This window comes from Dermatophagoides farinae, chromosome 3 (assembly GCF_024713945.1).
Source record: "Dermatophagoides farinae isolate YC_2012a chromosome 3, ASM2471394v1, whole genome shotgun sequence".
NCBI classification, from domain to species: Eukaryota; Metazoa; Arthropoda; class Arachnida; order Sarcoptiformes; family Pyroglyphidae; genus Dermatophagoides; species Dermatophagoides farinae.
In genome coordinates, this window is record NC_134679.1 from 1875336 (window position 1) to 1895424 (window position 20089).

At 31.3% G+C, this 20089-nt stretch overlaps 6 protein-coding genes across 7 annotated transcripts; 3 read left to right on the top strand and 3 right to left on the bottom strand.

Moving 5' to 3' along the window:
- Positions 1-228: 228 nt before the first annotated feature.
- On the bottom strand, positions 229-1716 carry LOC124498254 (RNA-binding protein NOB1). Its single transcript, XM_047061989.2, has 2 exons — positions 1506-1716; positions 229-1438 (listed from the first exon to the last, which is right to left on the bottom strand). The coding sequence occupies exons 1-2, from the start codon at positions 1575-1577 to the stop codon at positions 308-310; spliced, it is 1203 nt and encodes a 400-aa protein (XP_046917945.2). The 5' UTR covers positions 1578-1716; the 3' UTR covers positions 229-307.
- A 261-nt stretch (positions 1717-1977) lies between these two features.
- Positions 1978-7847, top strand: ebo (exportin ellipsoid body open). The gene is made up of 3 exons (XM_047062306.2): positions 1978-4080; positions 4149-7303; positions 7369-7847. Exons 1-2 carry the CDS (start codon positions 3183-3185, stop codon positions 7283-7285), a joined length of 4035 nt encoding a protein of 1344 aa, XP_046918262.2. The 5' UTR covers positions 1978-3182; the 3' UTR covers positions 7286-7303; positions 7369-7847.
- A 45-nt stretch (positions 7848-7892) lies between these two features.
- Positions 7893-9552, bottom strand: Cyt-c1 (Cytochrome c1). The gene is made up of 5 exons (XM_047061959.2): positions 9236-9552; positions 8986-9179; positions 8805-8931; positions 8324-8743; positions 7893-8251 (listed from the first exon to the last, which is right to left on the bottom strand). Exons 1-5 carry the CDS (start codon positions 9314-9316, stop codon positions 8126-8128), a joined length of 948 nt encoding a protein of 315 aa, XP_046917915.1. The 5' UTR covers positions 9317-9552; the 3' UTR covers positions 7893-8125.
- A 93-nt stretch (positions 9553-9645) lies between these two features.
- Positions 9646-13527, top strand: l(3)76BDm (trafficking protein particle complex subunit 8 homolog l(3)76BDm). The gene is made up of 4 exons (XM_047061954.2): positions 9646-10076; positions 10142-10503; positions 10559-11079; positions 11138-13527. Exons 1-4 carry the CDS (start codon positions 9857-9859, stop codon positions 13245-13247), a joined length of 3213 nt encoding a protein of 1070 aa, XP_046917910.2. The 5' UTR covers positions 9646-9856; the 3' UTR covers positions 13248-13527.
- Positions 13528-13563: 36 nt separating this feature from the next.
- Positions 13564-16493, top strand: Afg3l2 (AFG3 like matrix AAA peptidase subunit 2). Its single transcript, XM_047061955.2, has 4 exons — positions 13564-14600; positions 14658-14828; positions 14890-16135; positions 16192-16493. The coding sequence occupies exons 1-4, from the start codon at positions 13798-13800 to the stop codon at positions 16402-16404; spliced, it is 2433 nt and encodes an 810-aa protein (XP_046917911.1). The 5' UTR covers positions 13564-13797; the 3' UTR covers positions 16405-16493.
- Positions 16494-17014: 521 nt separating this feature from the next.
- Rab2 (RAS oncogene family member Rab2) lies at positions 17015-19761 on the bottom strand. Of its 2 annotated transcripts, none has more exons than XM_047061961.2 (4): positions 19431-19761; positions 17762-17979; positions 17337-17693; positions 17015-17278 (listed from the first exon to the last, which is right to left on the bottom strand). In XM_047061961.2, the coding sequence occupies exons 2-4, from the start codon at positions 17945-17947 to the stop codon at positions 17183-17185; spliced, it is 639 nt and encodes a 212-aa protein (XP_046917917.1). In that variant the 5' UTR covers positions 17948-17979; positions 19431-19761; the 3' UTR covers positions 17015-17182. The 2 variants fall into 2 exon arrangements, with proteins under 2 accessions (XP_046917917.1, XP_046917918.1); XM_047061962.2 differs by lacking the exon at positions 19431-19761 and adding an exon at positions 18039-19167.
- Positions 19762-20089: the final 328 nt, after the last annotated feature.

The window sequence follows — 20089 nt, forward strand, 5'->3', positions numbered from 1 at the left end:
GGGGCTCAATCTGAGATTGTGCGTGGTGCATAGACGGCGCTCGAGTATTCAACCGACCATCATCATCAACAACATCAACACCAACATGAATAACCACAACGACAACGACAACGGCGACCACAATCGAGCAACACAAACAAACATAAAGATTGATGATGAAAAACCCTTCATTTTTCCGAATTCAACCGATAGATGGAAATACAATCAAGACGTTTTCAAAAAATGTTCTTTTTCCAATAAAATAAATGTTTTCTCTTTATCATCAATCAATTATATTATTATTATATACAATTTGTTTTTTTTCCAATTAAAAATTCTTATTCGATTTCTTTTTATTACCAGTAGGTTTTCTTGTTTCATTTGGATTGATTTGTTTCCGTTGCCGTGGTGTCATTCTTGATGCACGACTATAGACATCATTGATGGCGAATGGATTTGATCGTACAAGATAATCGGGATCCGTCAAAATGGTTTCCATATTTAATAATTTTTTCTCTTCAACAGCTGCTTTTGATTTACGTTGTTGTGGTATTCGTTGATCTTCACAAAGAATTGGATTATTCGCATGTTTACCACCACGTGGCATTGGTAATGAATATTTTGTTCCACGTATTCGAATTGGACGTTTAAAATTAATGTGCATTTTAACCGTACCATCATTGTTAATTGTAATCGCTACACGTTTTAATGTTCGACAATTACCACAATATTTGCAAAATTTCGTAGCTGTCGATGGATTAATTCGGCCACATGCATGACATCGAAGTATGTATTGTCGTGTTTGTCGAATATGTAGGCCATCTTTTGGTGATACAACATTCAAACCCATTTGCATGAGAACATTTTGCATGGCAAAATCACCCGTTATACAGGCTATATTCAATTCATCATCGTCGTCTTCATCTTCATCGAATTTGATGCCCATCAATTTATCACGAATTTCCTCAAAGTTTTCTTCAGTAATCCAGCCATCCTGATCACCAACTGGTAAACTATCCGATTTTGTCGTCGTTTCTTCATCATTTTCTGGTAAAACTTTATCAATTTCTTGCATTTCATTGTCACCAAAATTTTGAATGGAATCAATGGCAGCATTTTTAATATCATAACCAAACATTTCCAAATCTTTTACAGTTAACGAATTGGAATTTGATGATTTTGTGGGTAATATTTTGATATCTGGATTTTCCTTCAAATTAACACCTTGATTTATTTCTTTTTCCAGACGAACAGTCAAAGCAATTAGACGGATATCCGTTGTGGATAGCTGATTAAAATCACCAGTCTTTTTGGCAAAATATGCAACAAATTTAACATCTTCATCCGTTGGTTCACGATATTTTAGTTCATATGGAAGAATCTGTAATGATTGACGTGTTTTTTCATCTTTGATTTCATTGATAACATCACCTATTGTATAAATTGTTTCACCATAATCCTAAATTGTAAATTATTGAATAAAATAAAATTTTTATAATTTAGAAATTCAAAAGATTATAATTTACCTGTAATGGACAATTAAGTATAAAGGCACCAGAATCGGTAACAAGATGTTGAACTTTTTTCTGTGTCATCATTGATCAATAAATTCAAGTTATTTAATAAGAAACTAGAATTTCAACACAAGAGAACAACGTGTAACAAACTTAAAATCACGTGTGTGCAAGAATCTGTACGTTTTCAATAGATCTATGTGTGAGTGTAGTCACAATGATACTATGTATCATTTGTATCCATGTATCCATTTTTGTTTTGGTTAATGCTTCTACCACAATGGCAAAAGAAGAAATTTAATATCACAACATTGTGGCCATCACATTTAAGACCTTTTAATAAGTAGCGGTTCACATAACAGTGACGTTAGTATTTATTGGATCCAAAAGAGGAAGAAGAAGAATAATGTTGAACAAAGTGGATAGTGTATCCATATGGATGCATGAAACGCGTCTGCAAAACTCACACATACTCAAATCAGTTATACTCATAGTAGTCAGTTTAATAGATTTTTTTTTTTTGCAATGAATTTTTCATATATTTTCAACAAGACGACAATAACGACGTTGACGACCACCAATATCTGTGACTGCAGAGTGAATGAATTTTTTTTTCTTTTTTTTTTTTTTTTGGTCATTTCTGTTTCACACTAATTCATCATCAAATGAATTATGGATCTTCTATATGGACAGTATATTTCCTATATAAGAACAATTCATACACGCCCAAATGATGAAATTTTTGACCCAATATATTCTCATCATATTCATTTCAACGTTGAAAATTGTATTCAACAAGATTTTTTTTTACAATAATGATTCAAGAATTTTAAAAAAAAAATTCTCTAACCTCGAACAAAGACCTCTGTATATTAATTTGTGTGTGTGTGTCGGTGTAGTATATGCAATACAGAACAGAAAAAAAACGTCAATTAACAAGAAGATAATACAAAGATAAATTATCCTTCATTTGTTTGGCCATTTAGCTGATCTTTTTTTTCTGCTGACTGATTTTGACATCATTACCACCATTTCGAATGGTGGCACAACCCCAAAAATAAAAAATAACTATTTCGTCGTTAACACACAACGATCATACAGCACACCATTTCCATTGTCGACAACAAATTATCATCGAGGACATTTCCTTAGGAAAGTTCAACATCATAACATAGTCAATCGATTTTTTTCCTTTTTTGTATAGTTATGATCAATCGAATGATTGACGTTTTCAGATGTTTTTTTTTGTTTGCTGTTTTTTGTTATCCTCAAAGTTTTATTTTCGATTCCTGACCATTATTCGGAATAAGATTATTAATTATTAAAAACGAATCATCCGATATTGATAGTGATATTAGCGCATTGAAAGAAGGAAAAAACGTCAACAGTTTATCAATCAAAACATCACTAGATCATCCTATACAATACAATGTCCTTTCAACACGACGTTATCATCGACTACATTGCAATTAATACACAATCTAATCATAGAAATCGACTAATGATCAACAATAGAACAATCGATACGGACACAGAATTTTTATTCTCATTTGATTTTACGAATCTTATTTAACCAGATTTTTTTCTGGTCATTATGATCAGAAACGATATTTTAATTTGAATTTTTTTCCACATTTTAAATATTTTATTCGGCTTTCGTCTACACACCCCATTTTCAATCATTAAACCATGGCCGAAATTAATAATAAATCCTCGCTGCTTATCAATGGACAACAACAACAGCAACAGTCTCAACTTTTATCTCAACATCAAATTAGTGATAATTTTATCCTTAAAGACAGTTCATGTCAATGGAACAATATTCAAACATTTCAAAACATCGATACCGAATCATTGTTACGTTTAGAAAGTTTGATTAATGAATTTTTTCTTCCCATCACCGGTAATGAACGAAAACGACAAATTGAACAATCACTTGCCGAATTTTCTAACACATCAAATTCATGGCAAATTTCATTCATTTATTTCGAACGTACATCGAATGAATATACGAAAATGTACTGCCTAACTGTGATCGAATCATTTATCAATCAACGGTGGCATACATTATCCAATGATATTCGTCAATCATTTCGTACATCATTATGGAAACATTTGTTTGAAAATCATGCTAACATTACTCCGGCAATTCGAAATAAATTCTGCAAGATATTAGTCACAATAGCTCGTTATGATTGGCCTTATCAATATCCAGATTTTATGTCAAATATTCTGGAATTACTTACACCGGATCCTGGTCAGAATATACTACATTCAGCTACGTTAATTTTATTTGGATTAAATCTACTAGGAACTGCGGTTGAAGAATTATCATCGAATAAATCTTATCATAATCATTTTGCGGGCACAATTGAATTGGTACGAATCTTACAATCGCAATTACCAAACATGTTACAAGCTTTAACCCTATTGTTGGAATCAATCATTTCGAAACATGTTAATTATTATTCGGCCACACCTCCACCATCGCCAACATCGATACATAATCAGAATAGTAATAGCAGTAGTAGTAGTAGCCGTAGTAATGCCGGTAGTCCACCGAATATTCTTTCACACATCATTAAATGTAAGTAAATATTGAAGAATTGTTTTAATTTTTCCGACAAATTATTGATGATTCGTTTCGATTTCTAGCTAATGATACATTAGGTAATGTCTTTCAAATGAGCCTAAAAAAGGGATTATTACATTCCATACCAGAAATGGACCAGGAATTTGTTCACCTTACATCACAAATTTTTGTTTGTTTATCACAAATCATTGATTTTATGCCCGTCAGCTATTTCCAATCCATCAATTCTACATTATTATCCACCCTCTATGTATTGGCTACATTCGGTTCGATAAATTCATCATATAATTCATCGAAATTAGGTCTGATCTCGATGAACTGTATCAATGAATTGATATCAAAAGTATCGACATTCGATTCGGAAGCAAATGAATTCATCTACAATGTATTTCATAATACATTTCTAATACTACAATTGATTGTTTCATCATCTTTGAAATCACCTAATGATGGCGAAACAAGATTCGATGAGATTGATGAAGATTATCTGAAAAAATTTATTGATTTTCTTAAATTATTCATTGGTAATCATTTGGGTCGTTTTGAAAAATTTATATCGTTTCCAACAAAAGATTTTCTCCAATTATTATTCGAATTTACGACAAAAATGTGCCATTCATATGAATGTTATCTAATGTTATTGGATACCTGGTCAGTTTATTTTGATTATCTAGAAAATTATATCAACCAGATTGCAGCCAGTAAACAACATAAAGATAAAAGAAACGTTAGGGATGAAAAATTCGAATCAATCAAAGAGCCTATATTATCGTTTTTATTGTTCATTTTACGTTCCATACAATATAGTTGTAATCAAGATTATCTTAAACATTTAGATGATCAAACACCTGAAGATGATTGTCGAACAGAATTGGAAAACTATATTTATCAATCAATAGAAATTGTGGCTAAAATCGCCGATATATATCCAGAAGAAACAATTAATTATATTGATAATTATTACAATGAAAAACTACAGAATCTATATTATGGTTTAGAATTTCTAGTGAATAATAATAATAATAATAAACCAACACCATCATCAATGATGATAAATGGTGATGGAAAATCATATCATTGTTCATCACCAACGAATGATCATCATAATCATGTTCCAACCGAACAATTGAAATTACGTTTAGAAGATTTTATCATTACACTTCAAGTGATTTCACGTTTTGCAAATTATTTCATCGATATACAATTTGAAAAATATTTTCTTCGTATCAAAATGAAATTTGATAAATTATGTGAGATTCTACATTTTATTGAAATGCATAAATTTGATAATGATATGTATGGACAAACAACAGCAACGAATCCATTTTTGAGCGAATTCCTTATGCTCAAAGCACAAATTATAGCCACATTCAAAGCTTATATCGTATGGTATCAACAAGTTTGTTGTGCTAGTGATAAACATTCGATTCAAATAGCTCAAGCAATTGATCATATTACCATTATAATCAATACATGTTGTTCGATTATCTGTGATAATAATAACTGTACTCATTTATCGACTATCGATCATCATCATTCGATTACGGCCAATGTCGATTGTCAATCGCCGCGTATTTCAAAATGTTTGGATTCAAAAAAGAAAATGTTCCATAGTGCAGCATTAACATTGAATACATTTTCAGCTAATGTTCGACCATCGTTTGTATTCAATTTGCAATCGGTGCAAAGACTTTTTGATCAAAATTTTCAATCCAATCTGTTGAAATTAAACGTGACAGACAAAGGAAAATACGAATCGATTTTGCCATCGCTTGTTGATAAGATTTTAATTTCACAATCAATTTCAAATTTTTTGATTCTACCATGGTTTCAGCTATCAAATGAACAACAAAATTGGGAACGTCGATCAATCTGTTTAAATATGTTTATCGGAAATTTTTTGCATTTATTTAATGATCTTGATCTTAGTGATTCGAATCGTATTATAGCTACTGCTATGCAAGATGAAAACATTGAAGCAACAAAAAAATGTCCAAATGTTTATTGTCGATCATTGTACATATTGAAACAAGTGATTAAATCACATTCAGATTCTCCATTAAAAAGTAAACAAATGTTATTGATCAGTTTAAATTCATCCTTGGAAGCATTCATACAGCTGTTGACACATAATCAACTATTAAATTCAACAATTGTCGGTTGTCAGATAACCGAACATATCCTTTCATTATTCATTGTCGTATTCAAAGTTTTATTTGCACGTATTCATATGGATTTTGTCGAACGAACCATACAGTCACTGTTGCAGATAATAAATCGCCATAATTTTATGGTACCCATTTCCAGAGATACAAGTTTATCGAATTCGAATAATAACAATAGTGAAGCATGGCCCGGTTTACGGGTGATAATTAAATTTTTAAAATTATTAATTCTTGTCATTGGACAACAATCATTGAATTCATTTATACGGACAATATTGCCGGATATTATTGATTTTGCTGTGATTCGAATTCAAACCACAATGATCAATGTTAAATCACCGATGACTATTTATTTTAAAAATTCAACCGGATTTCATTATGATATCTATCATAAAATGTTAAAAGTTTATTATGGTTTTTTATATGAGCTTTTGCTCAATAATTGTCGTTATTTTTTTCCACAACGACTCAATTCAATACAACAACAATGTGTTGTGCCAACAACGTCATCGTCACCGATTAAAACACAAAACGGTCATCATCATAATCATGTAATTGATAGTCAACAGCAAAGACATTTTGATTCAATCATGGAAATTATTGGCGAATCATTTTTGCAACCGGAAAACATACATTTATTTCGACAAAATGTTGATGCATTAGAATCGATGAATCAAAAATTAAAACTATATGAACGTTTGAATTTTAGAGAAAAATTTCGTGAACGATACCTTTTTCTATTCATGCAAACATTACTTGATCATTCGTTGGATTTATTACAAGAATCTCTATTCACAATCATCTATCATTTAGCTCAAGTTGATTTTCCACAATTTTATGAATCATTTATGCCGAAATATATTTCAAATCTATCACTATTGAATGATCAACAACGATTGGAATTGATGACAGATTTTAAAATGGAACATCATCATCATCATCATCAACAAATACAGATTGATTTTCCTACATTTAGTTCAAAATTGAATCAACTTTTATGCAACGTTCGTTTCTTTTACAAGTGCAATATCTAATATCTGATGTTTTGAATGGTATGTATTGCAAGAAATTTTAAATTGATCAATTCTAAAAATGCATTTTTGTTTTCGATTTATAGATTGTACCAGGAACGCGTTTATCATATATTTTCGTTGTAATTCTCTCAACACACAATTGTCAAATACTTTTATGCATGATGATATTTTTATTTTTTTTTTTTTTTTTGAATGAATTTTCGTCTCATCTTATATATACAATACACATTCGACATTTTACACAACACATTATCTATTTTGCATGGATTTTATCTTTTTTTTCTGAAAGAATTTTTTTCCTCTTTAGTAATTGTGATCATACATTTTTTTCCATTTTTTTTTTCATGATTGAATTGTCAAATTCGTCAAAAAAAATTTTATATTCCTGTTCAAATTTTTTTTTGTTTTGTTTCGACTGCCGTATTTTATAATGGCAACGAGCATCACAACAACATTTTTTTTTCTTCATCGTACAATTCATGATTATTTATATATATAAAAAAAATGTACGAATCGTTTTTTTTTCGCTTAATCATTTGTGTTAAGAATGGAAAAATAAAAATCAGAATTTTTTTTTGTTCTGAAACAAAAATCAAAAAACATTGAATTTTTTTTTCAATAATTATTTTATTTATAATTTTTTTTTTACTTTTTCCATCATTATTTTGCACTAAAATCATATTACAATTTTTTTTTTCAATTTCAAAAATTAGAATAATTAAGAATAATAGTGAGTTGGTTTTTTTTCCGATGCAAAAAATTTTTCTGCCTTTATAACCTTTAAATTTTTATCAGCTATATATGTTGTTTTGTTTTGTTTTGTTTTTTCATTCTTTAAATCTAATTTTTAGGTTTCGAAGAAGACGGTGACTGACGGAAAAGAATTTTACGAGATTTGAGTGATGAGCCTATATGTCGTTTCCAATACCACAGTGCAACACCGATTGTACTCAAAACGATAAATGACTGATAGAAATGGAAGAATTTTTGGTTAAAAAAATGAAAAAAAAATTGAATTGAATTCCAACAATAACTTACGTCAATCAGCAATTTTTTACGTTTATCATGTTCGGGTTGTGCACACCAGGCTAAAAATGTTGTCACATCTTTAGCCAATTGTGATGCAATAGGCGGTGTACCATCCGAATATTCTACAGCTTCATCATACAATGCTTGTGCCATAGAAATGGCACCACCGGGGAAATACGGATTAAAATATTGTCCTTCACCGATAACCAATCCGGCCGGTGTTTCCTGATAGCCAGTCAGCAATGAGAAAATATAATTCTCGTAGCCATGTCGCGCAAGTACAATGTAACTCAAATCCGGTGGAAATGCACCATTATTGGCAGCACGTGCAGCTTCTTCATTGGGATATGGCGATGGAAAAGCATCGGATAGTTTACCTGGTCGCATAAACATTTTACCATCTTCATTTGGACCATCTTGTACTTGAATCTGGAATTAATTATAATAATTTCAATGAAAAAAGTCATAAAAAAAAATTATCGATCATTACCTCTTCGGCTTCAGCACGTGCTTCATCTTCCGTATGTGAAACGCCAATCAATTCACGGTAACGAACAAATCTAAGGCTATGGCAAGCGGCACAAACTTGTTTATATACCTCATAACCACGACGAATTCTAAATAAATTTTTTTTAGCATTCAATTCATCTTATTAAGTAACAAACGCTTACGCTTTATGATCGAATGATTTAAAAAAACCATAATGTGGCCATGGATAATCTGGTGGATGGCAATAGATATCCATAGCTTTAACGGATTGATGTAGACTATAAATTAAACCGACGGTACCAGCACCAACAACACCGGCCGTGGCCAATAAAATTTTTCGTTTATTATTGACATTTGTATAGGAGGAGACATTGTTCTAAATGATCATTCAGAATAAATTATTAGCATAAATAATTTTAAAAAACTACATACCTTTTGATTGGCCAAATTAATCGATTTATTTTTAATGTTGGCCAAACATTTCGATGACGAACGCGATAATATGGATGCCATTTGAACAAAATTATATCAAATTATAAGAGGCAGGAAATTTCGATTGCCAAATATTGGTGATAATTATTATAAATTATTTTGAATCACCAGAATCAAAATGTCTCTCTCACTATCACTATCTTTTTTCTTTCAATTCTTTTATTGAATATTTAACATCGATAATATCATCCGTGTGGACGACACACTCCAGTTATATGTCCTCTACAACAGAAAAAGAAAAGAGAAAAGCTGTGTGTTTGTTCGCTATTTTGATTCAATCAAACACATAGGGCTCATATAGCCATTATATGATTATAAGAATTTTTTCGATGCCAATCAACTATAATTTCATAAAAAATGGCATATTACTATACTACACCTGGCATATTTTAATTTTTCTCACAACTCTATATATCGTCGTTTTATTTAAGATCTCATGGCCGAATTTTTGTAGATTCTTGGTGATTTTATTCGTTTTCTTTCTTGCTTTCACAATTTACATCGTTTATATAAACAATATTTATACCAAAAAAAAAAATTATCAATTGTAAATAGACAAAGATGAAATATGTCAATAGTAATAATTCCATTTCATCGTTGGTATCAACACATACGATCGTTAATAATAATTCTTCATATGAAGAACTTGTATCAAAATTATTCTCTTGTAATATTGTACTTGTATTGACCGATCATGCTAAACAATTTGTAAGAAATTGTTTCGACAATGTAACATTTGCCTCGATCCTAAATCAATTTGCATCCATTGCAAATCTTCATTGTTAGTCATATTAATTCTGCAAATAATTCGTATTATAATAAGATTTTTTTTTTCTTTTCCAACAGTGACAATCCGCGACCTTAATGGTCACAATGCTTATGCACTGAATAAGATACGCTTTCGTTTTTTTGATGTTGATCAATTCAAAAATCGGCCGAATGGTTCACAGCTTAAAAAACTTCATTCGGATATTATAGCTTCCATGTCGAATGCATATTTGATGCAACAAAATGATGATGATAATGTTAATGATGATGATAGTTTTACGAATGAAACACCATGGTATGATATGTGGAAAAATGTCTTCATCGATACATTTGAACCAACGGAACATGATTTTATCGGTACAAATTGTGGATGTTTTTTCGTGATAACCAAAACTGAATTACCTCATTATAAAGTTATTTTCGAACGTCTTTGTGCATCGGTCAGTACTGTTTATAAAATGACATTTCTATTATAATTTTCTCCTTGGTTGACAGGTGAAACAAAATTCTACACTTCGTTTCATTCAAGCGGATTTTGTTCGTTACTTCATCGTATTGAGTGATCAGATACTTGATTCACCATTATCAACAACTGCTGATGAATTCACTAAAACATGTCAAAATCTAAAGCTTGATTTTCCGAATTCATTTGTCTTTTATATCGATGTAAATGGTGTATCATTATCAAATACTCGTCCTGATGATCCGTTCAAATCAACGATTGATGCAACTGGTAATCAAATCCCAGATGCAAATAATGAAAATATTATGGGTGATATGAATGCTACCGATCCGCTCAGTGTTAGTTCAGAAACGAATCGTGAGAATTCCAAATTCTATCAGGAACTTCAATCACAGCGGCAACAAAGCCAACAACAACAAAATAATAGCTCAACAACAACTCCTTCGTTACAATCACGTGATATTATTAATGATTGGCTATCTCATTTATCCATCCATGATCATCTGAAAGAAATAATGGATTCGGTTTCCGAAACTATCGATTTCATGCTCAGGTATACCTTTATTCATCAATTTATTAATTTGTCTAATACTAATAGTCTTTGTTGACAGAGAATTCATATCCAAATTCCTTATCCCATGGGCTGAACGTCAGATTAAAATTCTTGGTGAGCTAATTGCTCAACGTCGAGGTTTCCGTAAAAGTATATTCAGTGCAACTAAATCATTGCTAAGCAATATGTCTTCATCGACGGTTGGCTTATCCAAGTCGCTAGGAAGTTCAGGTGTAATTTATATTCCTGATGCTCAAGAAATGCAACAAAGAAAATTGGCCGATATTTGTATGATATTCAATATATATGAAATGGCTTATAGTCTTTATTATGCTGCTAGAAAAGATTTTCAATCTGAATCAGCATGGATATATTATGCAGGAGCTTCGGAAATGAGCGCCATTTCATCATATTTTCTTAATAAATATCACCATAATCACATGGAACAAGCGATTACAACTTATATTGATCTTTGCCGTTCTGTAAATCTCGCTACACGAGCAACCATTCTGGCATCAGAATTATTATGTCAATTACATCGTTATAATGATGCTGCCAACCTTTACATTCGAATGACCGGTGATGATTCTGATCTTCGTTCGGCTTTATTTCTAGAACAAGCATCCAAATGTTATTTATTAATGTCACCAAAATTACCTTTGACACGATCATCTGCAAGCCAAACGTTATTGAATGCAATTGAAAAATCTTTTACTGATGATCGTGTCAGTGCATTGGGATCTAGATATCGTAAAGCAGCATTCCATTATATACTGGCTGGTCATCGTTATAATCGTTGTGGTCTGAAGCATTTTGCTCTGTTCTGTTATCGTCGTTATAATTATCCAAATTGGGAAGCGGCATCCGATCACGTTAATTTAACTGTAGCCCGATTATTTTTATCGATAGCATCGGCAAATAATTTCCGTAAACAAGCCGAATATTTTCAAAAAGGATTGGAAATATTTCGAAAATTTTCACATAAACAAATTTTTTTCAATGAATTTTCACGTGAATTGAAAAAAATTTCCAATAATTCCAGTGATACACAACAAGTGCAATCAGCAAATCTATACATCTTAGATATTCCATACATTGATCAAATTGAATTTACATCACCAGATTCGATACAATTGGGTGAGAAAAGTCTATTGGTACCACGAAAATTGATACGAACAACTTGTTTTGTCGGTGAAGAAGTACACGTTCAACTGACTATTGCTGTTCCATTCGAATTGACCATATCAAACATTTCATTTATACCAGATAAACCAGACCATATAACACCGATTGTTCATTTCCAACCAATCACTGCTCGACCCAATGAAAAAAATCATTTAATTCTGAAATTCATCTCAAAGTTTGAATCGGAATTCTCATTTATTGGCCTTAATTATCAAATAGAAGGGCTAAATTTTGAGTACTATTTCAAACAAAAAACCCAAAATTCTCTTGCATTCCTATCGATACAAGCATTACCATTAATAATGTTCAATGTTCATTTTAATGAACTTCACATTAATACACGCGAATGTCCGATTGAACAATATTTATCCACTAATCGAATCAAAATTCCGAAAAAAGTATATGGATCCGAAATACTTACCTATGGAATTTCATTCGAAACGAATGTTTCTCAGAATGAATTCAATTCGATACAATTGAGTACAAATACAAAAGATTTCTATGTTTGGAACTTGAATCGTTCAGATGAAAGCATTGATAATCGATTCGAAGCTCAATACATAATTAAAGATCTAAATCAACAAATGAATCTATCGATGCAAATACCGCCAAACATTGATGAATATGTCATCTATTTTAGACTGTGCTATCAATCATCAGATGGTCGTAATCGAATAGTCACACGAGAATTATATTTCGAAGTTATACCTTGTATCGAAATAGAAATGTTTCTTTTTGATCATGTGATCACTTTGCATAATCTAAGTCAAACAGAATCCTTAGCCATCTATGATGTTACTGTTGGTGATGAGAATTCAATGGTGCAGACCGAACATTCTAATTCGGATTGTGTACTCATTCCGATTAATTTGAGCGCTCATTTATTGATACAAAAATCGTCCATAACATGGATACTTTATGGCAATAATATACAGAATAATAATCGTCATGGTAAAATTAATTTGATTCTTTCCTTGCCGTAACCATCAGTTTAAATGAAAGTTTTGTTGTCGATTTTATCCATTTTTGGCCTTCAATTTTTTTTTATTATTATTTTCAATTATATAATTACTATTACTACTAATAAGATTATTATTTGAAATAATTTTTTTTATATAATTTAACATGAGAATTATTTTGGCATTGAAATGTATCATCATCCCAGATTATTGCAAATTTTTCATGAGCAAAATTTTTATTTAAAAATGATTAGTAACGGAAACAAATTTTGAGAAAGAAATTAAATTTCAAAAATGACATTTATTATCCTTGTGATGTGGAAATAGTTTTGATCGAAAGCAAGATTCTGCTGCTGCTGCTGCAGCCACAGCTACACATGATTTGATTGAAAAATAATAATTCCTTCGATTCGGAAACAATTTGTCCGATTCATAATCAGTGAATAATTGATTTGTTCGGATGGATTGATTAATAATAATAATAATTTTATTTAATTGCTTTATTCATTCATTTATTTCAGTTACAAACACGACATTTATATTCAATGAATAGCGCATTTGCAATCATTACGTAATGTCAATAATAAATAATTTTATTCGTCTATCACATGTATGTGTTCGACATGAACGTCCATTCTTATTGACACGATCCCGACATCTATTGATTCGTTCCATTAATCTCGAAGCTCGTGGTATTAATAATAATATTTCATCTTGTCGAAAACAATTATTTTATGCTTTCGAAATGCTTTCATTCATACCGAATTTAAGAGGTAAACAATTGCGTTTATTTCGTAATTTCTATTATCGTTTGGTCAGAGATTTCCGACTGTTGAATGATCAACAACAAAAAATTCCCGATGGATTTGGTAAATTTTTTCCCAGACAAAAACCTCAACAATCACAACAACAGCAACAACAACCGAAAACTCAACAACAGCAATCCGGAGCAGAGAAACCGAAAGAAATTGAATTTAAATTTTCTTTTGGTACACGACCTGGTGGTGGTGGAGGAGGAGGTGGGACTGGTGGACCTAAACCAACTGATCCAAACATGTGGTCATTGATCGGTTTTGCCGGCACTTTTACATTATTGATGGCCTATTCATTTTTCAAAATCCGATATCGTGAAATTACTTGGAAAGAATTTATCAATCAATATCTTCAGGGTGGAATGATGGAAAAACTTGAAGTTGTTAATAAAAAATGGGTACGAGTAAAATTTATGCCTGGAGCTCCTGTTGCTACCAACACCACACTTTGGTTCAACATTGGCAGTGTCGAAACATTCGAACGTAATTTGGAAAATATTCAACTTGAAATGAATATTGAACCGGCTAATTTTACACCCGTTGTTTATAAAAATGAAATTGATAGGTATGATTTTTTTTGAATGTTTTCAATGTCGAATTAATAATCAATCCAATCTACTAGTTCCCATGTGATTTCGTTTCTGCCAACAGTTTTGATCATTGGTTTAATATTATGGTCAATGCGTAGAGCAAGTAATGTTATGGGTGGAGCACGAAAAGGAGGTGGAATTTTCGGTATGGGTGAATCTACGGCTAAATTGATAAATCCAAAAGATATCTCTGTTAAATTCAAGTAATTTTCAAAAAAAGTTGTTTGTCTAAAAAAAGTTTATTTAACCAATTTTCATTTATAGGGATGTAGCTGGCTGTGAAGAGGCTAAATTGGAAATTATGGAATTTGTCAATTTTCTAAAGAATCCATCACGATACACCGAATTGGGTGCTAAGATTCCAAAAGGTGCCCTTCTAACTGGACCACCAGGTACTGGTAAAACTTTATTAGCTAAAGCTACAGCTGGTGAAGCTAAAGTGCCTTTCATCACCGTATCTGGCTCAGAGTTTCTCGAAATGTTTGTCGGTGTTGGTCCTTCACGTGTTCGAGATATGTTTGCAATGGCACGTAAAAATGCTCCATGCATTTTATTTATTGATGAAATTGATGCCGTTGGTCGTAAACGTGGTGGTCGCAATATAGGTGGCCATAGCGAACAGGAAAATACATTGAATCAATTATTGGTCGAAATGGATGGTTTTAATACGGCTTCCAATGTCGTTGTATTGGCCGCTACTAATCGTATAGATATTCTTGATAAAGCACTGCTAAGGCCGGGTCGTTTCGATCGACAAATATTTGTCCCACCACCAGATATCAAAGGTCGAGCTTCAATTTTCAAAGTCCATCTACAACCATTAAAAACTGATCTGGATAAATCGGAAATTGCCCGTAAATTAGCTGCATTGACGCCCGGATTCACTGGTGCCGATATTGCAAATGTATGCAATGAAGCTGCATTAATAGCCGCTCGTGATCTGAGTCAATCTATTACATTTAAAAATTTTGAAGCCGCAATTGAACGTGTCGTGGCTGGATTGGAAAAGAAAACAAAAGTATTGCAACCAGAAGAGAAAAAGACTGTCGCCTATCATGAAGCTGGTCATGCTGTTTGCGGTTGGTTTCTGGAACATGCCGATCCGTTGCTCAAAGTATCGATTATACCTCGTGGCATGGGATTGGGTTATGCACAATATTTGCCAAAAGAGCAATATCTTTATACAAAAGAACAATTATTTGATCGAATGTGTATGACATTAGGTGGTCGAGCTTCAGAGCAGATATTTTTCAACCGTATTACATCAGGTGCACAAGATGATCTTCAAAAGGTAACAAAAATTGCCTATTCACAAATCGTTCAGCTTGGTATGAGTGAAAAAGTTGGTAATCTTTCATTCGATATGCCTGACAAAGGTGAATTAGTCATTGATAAACCATATAGCGAAGAAACAGCTCAGCTGATTGATCAAGAAGTCAGAGATCTTGTTAGTCGATCATATCAACGAACAATCGATCTGTTAACGCAACATAAATCTAATGTAGAAAAGGTATGTTCGAAATACATGTCTATTGTTTAAAATTAATCATTCATCTCCGACCACAGGTAGCAAAACGTTTATTAGAAAAAGAAATTCTAGATCGTGAAGATATGATTGAACTTTTAGGTAAACGTCCATTCAAAGAAAAATCTACATATGAAGAATTTGTCGAAGGAACTGGTAGCCTTGAAGAGGATACAACCTTACCGAAAGGTCTTCAAGATTGGAATCAAGAGGAAACGGAAAAACAAAAACAACCTGAAACAAATAAACCGTAGATTGTAATCAATTTTTTTTTAATTTGCAAAGTAAATATGTTTGTTGTGTAATTTGTAAGTGATATTAAAGGTCAAAAATTTAAAATGAATTTTTTTCCATTTTGGTTGGTGGTGTAGTGATGGTGTAAATGGAAATTTTTGTATTTGAATTTTGAATAAATGAATGGAGATGATGAGGAGAGACAGAGAGAGAGAAAAAAGAAATCAGATTGAAAGGAATGTGTCATTTTTGAAAAATGAAAGAATATCAAGAAGGAAGAGGAGGAAAAAAATGTGGTATAAGTAAACAATTAACAATATAGCCAGGATAAAATAATTTTTCACTTCGGACAAATTCCTTATTACCAATTCCTCACCAATAAGTTATTATTCGAACATTCATTCTTGATGATGACTAGTTTGAAATGTATTTTTTTTCTTTTGGTCGTTCATGAATTTCTTTGTTGAATCGATTAAGCTGAATTTTTGAAATAAAATTTGAAAATAAAGTTTCAATCGAAAAATGGAGAAAAAATTAAAGGCTTGCGGACTATCAATATTGTTATAGGTAGGTAGTGGCAAATGGTGATTGAAAAAAAAATTGATTTGCAATCGATAATGATGATAAGAATAGAAAGTAAAAGACAGATTTTGTTTGTTATTTATTCGTTTGCCGATTATTTCATGATGAATGACGTACATTTTTGTTAATGGATTTTGTTGTTAAAAATTAAAAAATTAATGGATGAACAAATTGATGATCATGACGATGAATGTCTATTATATCCATATGAACATCTTAACAGCATCCACCACCAGTACCAAGTGCCTGATTACCAGATGAAGATTTCTGATTTGATGGAGATAATTGTGGTCCAATTTTTATTCCGTTTGCCTAAATTCACATTTCAATGATAATGATCATGTTTGGAATTTGAAATGAAAGAACAAACCTCATTGTTAATATCAAAGACGCCTTCTTGAATTCTGTTATAAATCTCTTTGGCGGTACTGATAAAAGCTTCTTCAACATTTGCAGCCGTTTTTGCCGATGTTTCCATAAATATTAGGCCATGTTCACGTGCAAATGCTTCTCCCTCTTCACGGCGAACTTCACGACGTGATTCTAAATCACATTTATTACCAATCAACATGGTAACCATTGATGAATTGGAATGTTGTCGTGCATCTTCTAGCCAAGTGGTCAAATGATTAAATGTTTCACGACGAGTAATATCATAGACCAACAATGCACCAGCGGCACCTCGATAATAAGATCGTGTGATAGAACGGAAAGCTTCTTGACCAGCCTAAAATGAGCAAAAAAAAATCAATCATCAAATTGGAAAAAATAAATAAATTCCAAAAAAATACATACCGTATCCCATATTTGCAATTTAATCTGTTTATTTTCAATCGTAATCATACGGGCACCAAATTCAACGCCAATTGTTAAATCATGAACCGGTTGAAAACGTTTATCGGTAAATTGTAACAATAGACATGATTTACCAACACCGGTATCACCGATGATTATGTATTTGAATAAATAAGCGTACGACATTTTTTGTTAGAAAAATAGATCAAATATATTTCCTTGAAAAAAAAGAAAAAACACTTGATTAGAGAATAAAATTTTAATTTACAAAACATACGTGACCAAAAGCAATAGGTACAAAAAATCAATTCTAATGAATGAAGATTCAAAAAAAAAAATCTACAAATCGGAAAAAACGAGCTATCGTGTTGGCCAAAATATAAATTTCCGTTATAACGTAGTAATAATAATAATGATGATGATGATGTGAAAATAAATTCAATATATTGAATACAACAACAGTAGCCTGGAAAAAAAATATAAAACAAAATTCGAGCACAAAATCTCTCGCTAACTATATAGAATCCTATATATCCTGTTGTATTCGTTCTTTCTTTAGCTTTGTACTTATGTGAAAACAACCACTAAATATCAATATGAATAAACTGAATGAATTGTGGCCGTTTTGAATTTCACAACTTGTGAATTAGTATTCTAGATAAATCATTATTGAAAACTATAGAAAAGAGGGGAATAAAAAAAAGATTTCCAAATAATCGCCGTATGTCAACCGTAATCTCGCTTATTATATAATATTTTGACAAATTCCGACAGCAAAAAAAAAAAATAATCTATTGTTAGATTGTTGTTAGAACCAAGAAAAAAACAAAATCGGTCCAAATAAACCAAATATAGTTTCGATGATCATATGTGAATACAATCATGTCATATGTTTTAAAAACCACAAACAAAATAAAAAATGAATAAAAAAAAAGTAAAGTATCAAGTTTCGTTGTCTTATCGAAATTCTCAGCATTATTATAATAGAACAAAAATATATTTTTTTTGCACTTGAATGAATTTGCCTAATTCTTTATTCTTAGTTGCCATATTAGTATTTTTAGTTTTATCTTCATTCTTGGTTCATATAAGAGAGAAAAAACTTACGAATCAAAACTAAGCACCTTATGATCGTAAGATGATCATCTTATTTTTATTATTAATTAATAACAAAAAAAGTAAGTGGATTAATGATTTCAATCAGAGAGTAAAGAAAAAACTAATGGTAAGAAAATGAACCATGGAATACATGATCATTCGCTTGTATATTTTTTTTTATTTCGTTTTTTTTCTCATCACAATATGCGCCGAATCCAAGGGCTATGACATTATTTTTGTTCTGGTTCATTTAATTGGCTACCATGTTATCTATTTTTCAATTTTTTTTTCTTATAACCAACAATTTTGACACAAGCACAAATAAGACATGTTGGAAGGAAGCATGATCAGTGCAAATATACAAAAAAAAAAAATTTTTTTTTTTTTTGAAAAGAAAAAAAATTGAAACGCATCCATCGTGTGCCATCATCAATGGTTGATGACGAATCCAAATAAGAAAAGAAAAAACACAAATGATAAGAAACAAAAAAAAGACGTCTCAAATGAATCAAAATCATTAATCGATGCAGGAAAAATAAATCTCAATAGAAAATAGAATATCTCAACTTACCAGGCTTATCCAGAACCAAGAAAAGATTCCACAATAAAAACTATTGAATTTATTAGATTTGTATATTTGAAAAAAAATGTTGATATAATTCAATTCATTCGTAGGTTGATCGAATTGAAGTTATTTTTTGAATCCAAACGCATTTGTCTTGTCACAAAATACGCCACAACAAAAAAAAAATTATTTTGTCACAATTTGAATGAGTATTTGCAGTCGTTATTGATGCTAACTGGTGAAACACAGCCAAATGTTGCAATTGTATTGAATGAAAGTTAGGTTGTTGCTGTCGTTTGTTGATTTTCTCTTCGTCTTTTTTTCTTCCCTGTCATCATCATCTAAATGCGCATCCACCGTTCAATCACGCCTACACACATACTTCTACCCAAATAAAATAATCATTATATGAGCACAAAACATTGACACCCCATTTCATATACAAAATACATTGTACATGTATCGCTCAATTTGTATTAGCATTGATTCAATGTTTTTTTTTATTGAAAATGAACAAAATGATTGACAGAATGTAAGCTAATTTACCAGATTATTCATCCGATCAATCGATCAATATTGATGGTGTGTGGGTGGATTCTTGATTTTAATTAATTAAAATCTAAAAATTCGAATCTTTTGTTTTCATTTGGAATTTTTAGCACTGA